The 14442-nt window shown below is 42.3% G+C and overlaps 1 protein-coding gene across 3 annotated transcripts in view; it reads right to left on the reverse strand.

The window, feature by feature from the left end:
• The window catches only part of LOC129866876 (ras association domain-containing protein 8-like), a 34036-nt gene that overhangs the window by 8376 nt on the left and 11218 nt on the right, over nucleotides 1-14442 (reverse strand). Inside the window, exons 2-4 of one of the 3 annotated variants that reach the window (XM_055939887.1) lie at nucleotides 11539-11766; nucleotides 5856-6661; nucleotides 2474-2671 (exon numbers count right to left, since the gene is read on the reverse strand). In XM_055939887.1, the coding sequence (XP_055795862.1) occupies nucleotides 2474-2671; nucleotides 5856-6661; nucleotides 11539-11641 (1107 nt within the window). In that variant the 5' untranslated portion in view covers nucleotides 11642-11766. Of the gene's footprint in view, nucleotides 1-2473; nucleotides 2672-5855; nucleotides 6662-11538; nucleotides 11803-14442 lie in introns of all 3 variants that reach the window. The other 2 variants (XM_055939886.1, XM_055939888.1) reach the window with 2 other exon arrangements.

A 14442-nucleotide genomic window follows, 5' to 3' on the forward strand; every position in this document is an offset into this window, starting at 1 on the left:
TTATGTTTTCACTACTGGATAAGAGTGTCTGCTAAATGACTGAAATGTGATGCAACCAACTTTTTAGGGCGGTTAAGAGCATTGGGCCAGTAACTGTAAGGTCGAATCCCTGAGCCGACTAGGTGAAAAAATCTGTCGATGTGCCCTTGAGCAAAGCACTTGACTAGGTGAAAAATCTGTCGATGTGCCCTTGAGAAAGGAGCTTAACCTTAATTGCACCTATAAGTCGCTCTGGATAAGAGTGTCTGCTAAGTTACTTAAATGTACACATTTTATGTTGTAACTGGGCCATGACAGTTTCTAAAAGAAATGACAAATTTGCTCACATTTTTGTATACAGTAGGTTTGGGCAGAATGTTTCAATCACACTAACCAGGTTTCCATCAAACCTTTTTATGTGAGATTAAAAAATGTCATGACAGGCCTGAGGAAACAGCAAATTTGTCGGTAAACTTTCCAAATGTAGACAAACAAAATACGCTAGACAAGCTGGGATCTGTTTGTGTCTGTAAAATGTATTTTGTGAGAAATGGCGGTGGAAATGCTTTATGCGCAAATATTGATATAATAACCATCATATCGGAGTAAACTTGGAGTCACGCGATGACAAGTCTGTGTGGTCCTCCCACCATGACTTGGGAAAGCATGCAGTTTGTTAGGCTACAGATTAAATAAATGATGAACTTCACAGGGTGGTGAAAGTGAAAGCTGATGAACTTGATGCTCCTTTCCAATAAATATCTATGGTCTTAATCTGGTGACATGATGATCGATGTTAGGTTGCCATTTGACAAATAAAAAGAGTATTTTGTCCATAATAATCTAGTCATGTAGGCTATACAAGCACTGTATACGCGAGCTGTTGGCTAAGGCGCACGTGCCAATACCAGTGTGGACACATTTGATATATAAGGCACATTTTTTTGTGACAAAACCAGCAGTAGAGTTGAAACCCATTTAACTTGTATTTTTTTATCCGGTACATGGAAATTTAACTGCAAAAGTTTGTTTATGTGCACTACCTCATCATGCACAGACTTTTATCTGCAACAAGTACATTTAAAGGAAATACATCTCTGGTGGGAAAATGTTTTTATGACGATTTTTTTTATTTTTTATTTTAGAATATAAACCTAGCTATTAAAAAAATAAATTTTGCATGCTGCCTACAGTGAGTGCCAAACATTGGTCATACATTCTACAAGATTGATTGTCTATTCGAACAATTTAAAGTAAATGCTACAACCCAAACTATGCAAAAGACAAATTGTTGTTCAATATTTTATCTCCTGCCCTGGTATAGGCTCTGAGATTAGGTTATGATGTTGAGCTCCTATCGCACAGCAATACTGTAGCCTAACCATACTGTAAAATATTTTACATAGGCTACCGGTCTATTTACTTTCGAGCATGCTTCGCTATTGAATGAGTGATCGATAAACAGTAGCCTATTTGAAGAGTTTATTTCCAAAACTCTATATATCCATTTTCAGAAATGTTGGTAAATTAGCTTATTGTTTAAAATGTATAAAAAATAATTGATGTTTTTTTCACTATCTAATCATGGCATTTGGATGTTCAATGACATATGTTTATTTTTTATTTTTTAAATGTATCACTTGATGGTTTCATTTCAGAGAGACAAATAATCCCGTTTTTTTTTGCTAAACGCTATATATCCACCTCACTCTCAGATAAATAAGTAATACTACTAAGTTCCTGTAAGGGCCATCATCACCCTTCCTATGACTTCATGTAGTGTTGAGAGACTCTTCTACACTACATGCCATATCAAAACATGAATCAGATCTTACACGCTACGCTCACTGCATGCCTTTGAAAGGGAACGTCTATGTCTTCTGCTGTAAAACGTGAAACACACAAGAAAGGTAAGCCTGAATACTGTTTATTTATGATTTAGCCTAATGTTTTCATGCCTGTCTTGGTAAACCAGGCTTATATGTGTTTGATTCTAAGTGAGCTACTGTATTCGTACCTGCTATGATTTAAGGCTATGTATGATGATTTCCTGTTTTTATCCCTGCCTTGCTAGGCCAGGTTTATGTTTGCTGATTCAAGTAATTTTTTGGCAGCTGCTCATGACGACTTAGATTTTTTTAAATTTAATTTAAAAAAATGTAAGTCCCTTATAAGGGCCTGTTAGACTCCCTATGTCCACACAGTGCTATGTCCTGTCTATCACATAGCATAACTATGTCCAGAACCACTTTGATGTGATCACGATTCCTCTCTACAAATGAATAGTCCCTGGCCTTGCCGTTAAGTTGATTTAAACCAAATCCCAGGCTTGGTTTGCACTGCCGTGGCTTCGCATCTGGTATGCTTCTGGTATGTACTGTATACTGTATATGTAAAAACACTATATGTGTTTCTATATGCATTTTTTCATGTGTATGCTCATGCATCAGCGTGTGTGTGTATGTTAATACATGTGTCAATGCCTGTGTCTGACCTGCAGTCTCTTGCCACTCAGGCCGAGGGACCTGTCCACGGCTCTGCAGCTGCTCTCCAGCTGGACAGACTGTCTGTCCTGGGCCTTGAGCTCGGTGCGGCCTCTGAGTACCTGCGCCTTGGCCTCCACCTCGCTCACCCTTTGAGTCTCCTGTCTCTCCCTCTGCAGACGCTCCTCCTCCAGACCTGCCTCTACACCCTGACACACAGACAGGTTTGAGTTTTAGACCAATAGGAGTAGGAGATGGTTAGGAGAACATATGCTTCCCAGCACCCTAGCTACATCATCGGTTTTGTTGGTAGTCTGTTATATAGACCAGGGTTTCCCAAACTTGGTCCTGGGGGCCCCCCTTGGGTGCACATTTAGTTTTTTTTGCCCTAGCACGACACAGCTGACTCAAATAACCAACTCATCATCAACCTTTGATTATTGCATCAACTGTGTAGTGCTAGGGCAAAAAACAAAACCTGCACCAAGGGGGGGCCCCAGGACCGAGTAAGGGAAACCCTGATTTAGATGGAAGTGCATAGAAAGGCACAGCAAGAAATTCAGAGAGAGGATATGCATTTTCTGTCTTTAAAATGATGATGCAAGGTGCCTGCACACTTTTAATGTTATGTGATTATAACAATTTATAAAACTGATTGGATGAGCAGCGTTCCAAGCCTTGCTGTATTGGCTGTCACAGAGACACACCGAAGTTCCATCTGAATCACTGCGCCTCCATAAGAATATCATGTCTGAGTCATCTCTCTATTTATTTATCCCAACTTGCACATTATTTCCCCTTGATTCCAGCCTAGCATTTAGTTTGGTACAGCGGGCGTTAATATAAGCCTCGCTGTCTGTTTGACCTCGGAAACAATGTTTCACTTTTTAATTTCCTTCTCTGTAGTATAATAAATAGAGTGAATGGTGCACAGACAAAACGAGACAACTTTTTCTGAGCCAGTTAAAATCACGCATCAATAGAAAATAAGCTGAAAGTTGGCTAGCTAGCTAGCAAGTGACCAGAATGTTAGCTATCCAGCCTGCATAGCAACCATTTTGTTTAGAACAACCAGTTATTTTGCATAGCTAGCAACTTATTTTGGTCTGTAGCAACAAGCAACCAGATGGTGGAAGAATAAAATTGTATGAATTGACTAATCAAAATAAAAAATTTATGAAAATATGTAATTCATTGTTATTTTAAATATGTCAGGCCAGAAAAGAGCATTTACCTGTGACTGTATTCATGATACAGCACTGCCTCGTGCCTTATTGCTTAATTATACCATGCCGGAATTGTTAAATACTCATTTCTGATTTCCTTGAAGAGCATTCTAGAGTGTGCATTATTTCGTTATAAAACACGGCAATAACCAACTGCTATCAATAGTCGAATTGAGAACATTATTGGCATTGTTGAATTCGATTTTTATAGCTAGCTAATATTTAGGAGGACTGATGGTTTGCTTAGCTAGCAAGTCTGTTTCCTAGGTTACCAAGGCAATTACTGTGGCTATCCAGTAAACTTTCTAGCAACTTGTGGATGTTGAACACATTTCTACAGGTAAATTCACTCAGTAATGTGTGTGTTAAATTATAGCCGTGGTATAAGCGGGATAATCAACTTGGTGCTGTAAGTGTTCTCTGGAAAATAATGGCACTCTGCAAAAGGTTAGTGCCACTCCGCTGTGCTTCGTGGCCACGGCCGCCCCGCTCAGTAGGCATGATTAGGTGGCGGCAGATTGACAAGGACGGCATGTTCTGAGCAAAACTGACAAAGACGGAAGTCCAACAACAACACATAAAACCTCACACAATTCTGCCCCAAAACAATGACAATTTCTTTCAACCAGTGACATGTGGGCTTTTTAGGTGAGTGCTGATGCCACCCTTTGATAAGCAGTGCCCAGTTTGTCAAAGGCAGGGGGGGGAATTATTTTACGTCTCCATGGTGCTGTTGGAGAGACACATCTCTGCAGCGCTCCACCAACGTTCCGTCTAATAAAAATCATGTAGCAGATATAGGATATGGTAGAAAGACTATGTGGCCTTTTCTGTAGCCTACAGGATAGAGATAAAATGTATGTAATGAGACGGCACTCAATAAAAAAACAACGCTGTCATGTTAACAAACAATATATCCTAAAAACAGCACAGGTCAAAGTGAAATACATAATATCTAATGGACAATCACAACTTTTGTCCAGGAGTTCCACCCCGTTTTCATGATCAGTGGTTTAAAGTTTGTGTCCGTCAATTTTTGATCATCTTATCATAGTGAAAAGGAAAATACTTCTGCATCTCCTGCTGTGTAAATACATTGCAAATAGGCTAGCGATAACTGGGTATCTGATATTCAGAGCTTAAATAGCCAAACTGATGTCACAGGAATCAGGACTAATAAAGCCAATGCAATGGCCTGTTTTACAAACGGTGGGCCTATCACATTGATGGACATTCATAACATTCTATTGCGGTCTGACATTTTAGGCTACACCCCAGTAACCACGAACCGACTTCTTTTGGACTTCTTGTTATGGTCCTGTCCGAACGTTTGGTGTTTTACAATCGGTAGGCTTCCCACATAGATAGATGGGCATACCTAAAATTCAATTTCAGGCAACACTGTAGGCTACACCTTTTAGTGCAGTTCCAGACCGGCCTTGATTTCCACGGACTTTGGTTTTTAGTCCGGTCCAGACCAATCATAGACGTCTACGTTTGGTTAAGATTTTGCCTGGTCTGGACCAGCTTTGATTTGGCCCAAACATAGATGTCTAGAAATGGCTTATTTTCAACTTTCATTCAGAGCCAAAAAATTTGCCTGATTTCAATATCCGGAAAATACATATTTTCCACGTCTGTAAAATACGTCTTTTCAACATCCGGAAAATAAGTATTTTCAACTTTCATTCAGAACAGAAAATTAACCAGATATCCATGTCCAGAAAAATAAATAAAAATACAATAAAATACATATTATTTTTACCGTCCGGAAAAGATGCTTTTCAACATCCTGGAAAATATGTATTTTAAACATACGAAAATACCTTTCCACCTTTCATTCAGAAATTAAATCGAACTTAACATCAACGTCTGGAAAATACGTCTTTTAAACGTCATTTTGCTCACTGGGATTATTCTAGTTTTGCGGGGGGCGGCATTTTTTGGTCTCGCCTATGGCCTATGGCGGCAGAACAGCAAGGACTGGCCCTGTTCGTGGCACACCATTCGCATCATGCATTATTTTCCTTAAGGTCACATAGCCCCTTACACAATATACAACAGAAATCATAACATTTAGGGGCCCTTTAATAGTGTTCATGCCACTTGATCATACCATATCTAATTAATGCCCATGGGTCATAAATCCGAAGTGTGTCCCACCCACCTGTACCAGATCCATCCTGTCCCCCAGCTCGACCTCAGCGCACTGAAGACGCCCTCTCAGCTCCTCAAGCCTGTCCTGCAGCTGCCTCTCACTCTCCAGCTCAATCTGCAGCTCGCTGGCCCAGAACTCCTCCTCCTCCATCTCCACCTCGTTCTTCCTCAGCCGTCTCTCCAGCCTCACTATCTCCTCCATCAGCCCCCCTGTTCCTCTGGCCTCCTCTCCCCCTCGCCCCCCCCAGGTCTGCAGTTCAGCCTCGTAGGCCTCCAGTCTCTTCTCCAGCACGCCCAGAGTCTCTCTCTGGAGCCCTACCAGTCTGACCAGGTCCTCCATGCGGCAGGCCCACATGCCGGGGGACACTGCCCCTCCTGTGGCTGCCGCTGCTGCATGGTGGTGGTGGTTATGGTTCCCACCATTCCCCTGGAGTAGGAGACGTCGTTTGGCCTCGAACTCCCTCCCCTCCCCAGCCCGGCCTCCACTCAGGATGTCCCGGAGGCCCCGGGGCCCGCCGGTGAAGGTGAGGGACTTGCGGCGCGGCTCGCGGCGATGGAGGGCGTGCTCGCTGGGATGGCGGAGCTTGGCGAGTGGCGGGAGGCTCTGCCGGTGTGGGCCGCGTTCCGGACCCCGGAGCAGGGGACCCTCGGAGGGGGGGCGTTCGGTCAGGGAGGGGCCCGTGCGGTGCAGGATCAGCTGGACGTCACCGGCATACTGGCCCCAGGTGTTGAGGGAGGCCACCGGGCTCTCGTGGGGGGCCAGGTGGCGCTCTGTGTCCCGCCATTTCTCCACCAGGGTATAGCGCCCAGTTCGGCCTGGGAAAAACAGATAGGACAAGTTCAGTTATGTCAGCTTTTGTGTATGTTTTAGTGTATGCTTTGTGCATAGTTTTGTGTATGTCTTTGACAAACTAACTAACAAATCTGTCGAGATGAATAATAGCTCTCTTTGTAATCATATTTTACGTGGATCAATAGCATAAGTATCAGTGCATCGTCAGCTATTAAAAAGCGAAAAGCGAATGTATAAGAGCCTTGAATAATTTAACATCTATCTATTAACAGAGATGAATAACCCTGTTAGTTTTTTTAGGTAATATGATATTTGCTTTAGTGGAAATTATATTTTAGTGGGCCATTTTATTTTCCAATTTCCAATTTTCACACAAGAAACAAGGCCAAAGAGACTGAGGCAAACCACTTGATATACACAGTCTCTTTCCAGTGCTGGTCCCAACTAGAGATAAACCCCAAAAACCTAACATTCATCTTGTCATTAGACATTTGTACTGTGTATAGGAATTTCTATATGGAAAGTAGGAGGAGGGTGGATGGAAGAGAGGAGGGAGCTTCGTCAGTGCTTTTGCTTCCCCTTGCCTGCAAGAGATGGAGGGATGACTCAGACTTTCCCTCCTCTCGCCTGCCCCACGCTTAATGGGAAGTGATGTCAATACAGTCTGCTCCATTCCTCTCCTCTCACTGAGAGAGAGGGGGATGAAGAGATGGATGGTGGGGGTTTCTGACTAAGACCCTCTCTATCTCTCACTACAGCACCAGATTGAGGCGTAGGCTGGAGGAGAGGAACAAATATTAGTTTTCAGCAGTAAGCCAAATTGTAAGACAGCTCCTGATTAAAATTGGAGTTTAATTAACCACCATTTCTTACACAAGCAAGTGGTGCAACACATTATAACAGAGAATCAGTATATCCTCTTCACTGTCGCTATACTTGAGTACTACTATGTAACACTGGCCCAAATTGCTACGCAGTCAATCAACTATGGCTTGGTGACAAAGACAGTAGCCTACCTTACCAAAGTCTCACAGGTAAATACTATAGGTTAGGTTAGAGGTACATTATACTATTATTCTATTATTCAATATCATCCATAACGAAGGGGAAAGCACATGCAGAAAACAAAGTATAGGCCTACATTCTTAAATGCTAATATTTTAAATATTAGTAGCCAACACACATAAAACAAACATCCTAAAGCCTTTGTTAAAGGGATTTTCCAGAAGTTTTAAATAATTTCAGCCAGTAGTTTTGAAATTAGTGCTCACAAACCAAAGCAGGTCTCTGAAATTGTGCACAATTGTGTACAACATCACATCATTTTTCTCGAGCCTCTGTAGCATGTGCCCGAAGAGAGTAAAAAAAACTCTGTGGTGTTCATGTTGGGTGTACATCCCACAACCTCATTGGATTATACTGAACCGACCTGATCCCACCTTCCACTTTAACCATGCAACCTCATTGGACATCATTCCACCTGCCAATCAACCTTGTCCATCACGTTTGGTTGTTGCAGGCCAGTTCCCAAATTCCAGTAGTTCGTCGTCAGACTCACTGGCTCCAGGTCATCTACAAGGCTATGCTAGGTAAAGCGCCGCCTTATCTCAGTTCACTGGTCACGATGGCAACACCCACCCGTAGCACGCGCTCCAGCAGGTGATCATCCCTAAAGCCAAAACCTCATTTGGCTGCCTTTCCTTCCAGTTCTCTGCTGCCTGCGACTGGAACAAATTGCAAAAATCTCTGAAGTTGGAGACTTTTATCTCCCTCAACAACTTTAAACGTCTGCTATCTGAGCAGCTAACCGATCGCTGCAGCTGTACATAGTCCATCGGTATATAGCCCACCCAATTTACCTACCTCATCCCCATACTGTTTTTATTTATTTACTTTTCTGCTCTTTTGCACACAAGTATCTCTACTTGCACATGATCATCTGATGATTTATCACTCCAGTGTTAATCTGCTAAATTGTAATTATTCGCTCCTATGGCTTATTTATTGCCTACCTCCTCATGCCTTTTGCACACATTGTATATAGATTCTCTTTTTTCTACCATGTTATTGACTTGTTTATTGTTTACTCCATGTGTAACTCTGTGTTGTTGTCTGTTCACACTGCTATGCTTTATCTTGGCCAGGTCGCAATTGCAAATGAGAACTTGTTCTCAACTAGCCTACCTGGTTAAATAAAGGTGAAATATATATATATTTTTTTAAAGTTGAATGGATTGTCTCATCAGACTAGTAAGGAAAATGAGCAAGCAAATGTGAAAATGTAATTTCATACAATGGAAAAGTTGCATCAAATGTCCTACTCCTTGAAAGTCGTGTATGGATTATGTATAGCATTTGCATACGTGATGAATGATGATCGCTGGCAGTTCAACTGCAGTGTTGTATTATTACCCCATATCATGGAATACCTGTGTGAATGTTTATAAGGACAAAAGGTGGACACATGGAATTATTCGATTTGGATGGATGGTTGACACAATAGAAAGGGCAAATATTTTATTGTCTAAAACGTGGGTGAAAGTTTGCTTCAGTATGTATTTCTTGAGTGCATCAATATGTGTGTTCTGCCGTGATTGGCGAATGGGACAAATTAATGGACGGACACCTGGTAAAAACCTTATTGCCTATTGGGCATTATATTCCAAAATTCACCAGTGACACCATTTAGAATCTAAAGGTTGACAGCATAGAGTTTCTGATCGGCAGGGCCGTGCACAGACCTAAAAAGGGCACCTGCTCCTGCTCCCAAAAAACACACCCCAAAAAAGATCTGTTGACTTAAAATTCTTACATTCATAGCTAATTATCTAATGCGCCTGTAGCCAAATTTCAACATATATTTTTTAGCATAGGCCTTTATTTTCTGCAAAATCACACTTATCCTAGCAAGTTAACAGCCTACAGCTCAAAGAGAGGGCAAAGAGGGGTGGGCTATCAGCTGTTCATAGCGGATGTAGATTATGTAGATCAGCTAGTTAGTTAGCTAGATAGTTAGCTATGTTGAAACACTCTAACTAGTCTTTACCTGTGATTGGAGGTTCTTCTGCTGCTGACATCTGCCCCATAGGCCTACTAACAAACCAACAAACAGTCGAATTGAAGCATTCCCCATGAGATGACACATGCAATTTAAAATGTTTACCTTTTGGCACCGGTAGAAGGACTTGAGACAAATTTTTTTCATCACCGTCCCAGGATCATCCCGAAGTGCAATTTCAAACGTACCAAATTGAAGATGAACCGTCCCAAATAAATACATCTATTTTGTACATAAATGTAAATAAATATTTTTCAACCTAGGTGATATGCGTAATGGCTACAGCAAGAAAATATCTTTCAAAATGTCTATATTTACATCTCTGTCACATGTGTTCCTGCTAATTCCATTTTGGAATGTTCGCGTTTACAGGCTGACTACACCACTTGCGTCGCGTGCACGAGCGTTGCAAAATTATTTTCGAAATCTATATTATTCAATTATTGCACCCACACTGCTCGCGCACGCCAACGAGCATCTGCGTTGCCAAGGGCTAAAATAGAAGTCAATTCTATTTGTGACGCAGTCCTGCCTCTCCCATCTCCTCATTGGTTTATAGAAGCAGGTACCCACATGCCATCTCCTCATTGGTTATACCCACGTGAGTGACTGAAAGACGAACTAGGTCGGTGGTGGTAATGCACCTCATTTATGAAAGTTCCCAAATGCAATATAAAGTCAAGAGAATAAAAAGCCTGAAAGGAGGAGAGATGACTAGAAACGATTCGGTTGACCGTTTTATGTGTGGATTATTTGTCGGAGTAGAGGACCTTGTGCATTTCAGGTAAAATAACAACTCAATGTTTATATCCCAGGACAAATTAGCAAGCAACAGCAAGCTAGCTAAATAGGACAAATTAGCTAGCAAGTTCAAGCTAGCTAGCTAAATTGCCATAAATGTTTAATGCTTTTCGACCTGTCTCCAAATTAATGTAATTGGTTCAGAGTTTGTTTTAATATTTTAACCTGCGTGTTGTGATCGCGTTTGGTGTGGGGGGACAAAATACATTTATGCACGATGGCGCACGCACGGTTTGGTTTGGGTTCCGTGTTAGCCTACTGCCGTGTGCACATTGCTGCTCTTATAATGTTTTAAACCTTCCCAGACAGGCTTTGTCGTCCCAGGACACCCTTCATTTATAGCCCTGCTGGTAGCCTCTGCCTGCAGGACGAGTGCAGTCAGTGTGCCCTCGAGTGGGGGAAGAGGAGTGGGATTCAAAACTAGTTTGATGAGGATTTCATTTAAACAAGAGAGAAAATAGATTAAAAGTCAAATAAAAATGTCATAATAAAAAAAAGCCACCAATCTGAAAGGGACTCATTCTCTCTATCTGTGCACGTACCTGCTGATCAGGTTGACAATTATCTTCTCAATGTATTTGTGTGGCTAAAATGACATTTTTAGCGCACAACATTTTCTGGTTTGCAGAAATGTATTGAAAGAGAGAAATGCAACTCCTACCTAGGTCGAAAAGATCTAACTTCTACTTTTGGATGCTTTCTAACTTCTGATGCATGAATTTGATCAATTTATTCAGTGTATTGTCGCTGTTATCAAAATAACTAATAGTAAGTGCATGCAGCCACTAATCCCACTTGCTTCAGAGCATGCATTCCCTACATGACAGGAACGAGCACGTAGATCTGATGCACTAAATGGCAGGTTAGAATGTTAGGATTCTGTGCCCCTTTCCACTGGCTGAGGACTGTAGATCATTTATTATGCATGTATGAGCCGTACAATGACACGTCAAGTCCAAAATGGGACGTTTAAAAAAATAACCAGGTCGTTTTCAATCCTCTGGAATATGTCTTTAGAGTCATAGTTCAGAGGATACTCACCTATGGCTTGAGCAAGAGCGATGACCACTTCCTGGCAGGTGGTTGCCTCTGTGACCCCACAAACAACTCTCTGGACCCCGTCGACCCAGACCTTGAGCTCCATGATGGGTCAGGTGACTCAGGTCAGGTGCTGCGAGGGGGCCGGCTGCGATGGGTTGGCCCCGTCATTCCTGGAAGCTCCAGCAGTGCAGGGTGGCTCCAGCTGCAGCACCTCTGGCCACCAACTCACTGAGGAGGAAGAACACAGCGCAAACCAGGAAGGACCTGGTCAGGAAGCAGCACATTTAAGAGGACAATGTAGTTTAACTCTTTGCCCAGAACTGCACAAAACTGGTCAAAACTGGACCAGATTATGCAATTTCAACCAGTTTTCACCCCACTGGGATGGATCTTTGAAATTGTGTAAACCTATTTCTTCGCTAGATGTAGAAGTTGTTGTCACTGTAGTCTGTGATGAGACAGGCAATGGGAGATTCATCATGGCCTGAAAACAATATCAGCCTGAAAATATGTGCCACTATTTTTAGCGGCTGTTGTGGAAAAGGAGGACGGCTCAAATAGTTGGGGAATGGTAGAACCGTCCAGCCAGGCATAGTGGGACCAGCTGGACATGAAATTGTTGTTTTCATCCCAGCTCTGTGAATAGATACATGTCTTTAGGGGGGTTGGACAGAAAGAGCCTGCCAGTACTGATGGTCTGAGCCAAGTTCCTGCTATTGTACAGAGATGAAGGAGGAAACAACGGTGAGGAGAAAGACAGAAGAAGGCGTCAGTGAAATGGAGAGAGGGAGAGCAGGAAAAGTGAGTGAAATATGAAATAGAGAGGGGAGGGCAGGATGAGAGACTGCAACAGAGGAGGGAGGGAGAGAGGGAGAAGGAGGGGAACAAGGACTTTCTTTTGATGTCTCGGCATCGAGGGTCTCGTATTTTGCTGCAGATGTGGTAACTTTGTATGTTTGTGTGTCTGGCTTGATTTGACGAGGAACTATTTTTAGTTTGTTTTCTGTATAATGCTCTGTGTGTTGTTTACTATATGAGTTTCAAAATACAGGTAAGTGCCAAAATAAAGGAAACAAACAAAGTCATCTTAATAGGGTGTTGGGCTACCACAAGCTTATTGAACAGCTTTAATGCGCCTTGGCACAGATTCTAGAAGTGTCTGGAACTCTATTGGGGGGATGCGACACCATTCTTCCACAATAAATTCCATCATTTAGTGTTTTGTTAAGGCTGGTGGAAAACGCTGTCTCGGGTGCCGCTCCAGAATCTCTCATAAGTATTCAATTGGGTTGAGATCTGGTGACTTAGACACAAACACACACACACTCTAAACCACCTATGCTCCTTTAAGACCTCTGTTTCAAAGTCACAGATCTCTTCTTCTAGCCATGGTAGGCAAAATATTGGGCAACTAGCCATTTTTATACATAACCCAAAGAATGATGGGATGTTAATTGCTTAATTAACTCTGGAACCACACCTATGTGGAAGCACCTGATTTCAATATACATTGTATTCCTTAATTTACTCAAATGTGTTTACTTTATTTTGCCAGTTACCTGTAGCTTCACGGTAGTAATCCAATGAAGTATGTGGTAAAGACATTCATTTTGATCCGCATTAATCTCCCAGTCAAGTTCATTCCAGACAAAATGAACAAGACTGCTTTTGTGACTGTAGTAAACACTCAGCCTGGTGTCAAATGATAAGTGAGTGTGAAAAAGCATGACCAGTGGCCTTGGTCCAAGCAGTCTGGCACATTCTATATTCCATCCTGTCTCCACAACAGACCAAGGATAAAAATGTTATGTGGAATTACGAAATCAGATCAAATTAGGGACATTTCAAAGGAAAAACCATCTGCATTGCAGTCCTCTTCAAGGAGAGTCTATGGAGAGTGGATGTATGGCTAGTGTCCAGAGCTGTGATGCCCCCTAGAGGGCTGACCTTCACACTGCACTGCACTGCTCTATCCTCCTGCTGGTCACTTAACCCCCCTTCACACCTCCCCCACCCTCCTCCACCCCAGTGGGTTCTCTTCGTGTAATGTAATTTAGACCAGCCTCGGCATGCTGCTGTGCTTTATACACACACACACACACACACACACACACACGCATGCACGCACACACACATGCACTCGAGCACGCACACACACACAGAGACACACTCACGCACGATTGCACGCACACACATACGCACACACACACACTCTCTACCTCTCAAATGGTGCTTTGCTAAAAACAGTGGGTTGAGAACACTAAACATCACTGCAAGATAAAACCAGTTCAGCTTAATAGGACAAGGTAGGGGCTTTGAGAGAACAATCTCTCTTTTTAGGGCCAGGCAAAGGGGGGATGTCAAACAAACACTCTGTGTCTCTGTGTGTGTGTCACCTTTGTCTCTTGCCTGGCTGATGATCTCTCTATTCCTGGCATATTTACAGCTGGCTAGGAAGTGCTTTTGTCCTTCATCCAGATTGCCCTTAAATGGCAGCAGAGTACAGATAGAGGCATGGAGGGAAATGGGCTGCGAGTCACACACAAAGAGGACTCTGGGAGATTTTTCTGTACTGACACATAACTCTGTCACTATTTTGTTGAACTTTTTTCCCCAGGGGAGTGTGAAAAGTGAATTGACATTGGAATACAGAACATACATGGCCAGGGCTCTAAAGGAAAAAATGTCATTGGTAAGACTGGTGCTGCTAACATAAAATTCAGGAGCACAATAAAAATAGATTTGAAATTGATTAAGATATAGCCTACAGATGTAGGATCTTAATTTGAGCCAATTTGCTACAGTAGGACACTAATCCTGCAGCAACAGGAAATGTGAATTCTTTTGTGGATTATAATAATTTATATTTTTGTAGGGATTGATACATTTTTTGTCAGGGCAAAT

Source organism: Salvelinus fontinalis, chromosome 12 (assembly GCF_029448725.1).
Source record: "Salvelinus fontinalis isolate EN_2023a chromosome 12, ASM2944872v1, whole genome shotgun sequence".
Classification (NCBI taxonomy): Eukaryota; Metazoa; Chordata; class Actinopteri; order Salmoniformes; family Salmonidae; genus Salvelinus; species Salvelinus fontinalis.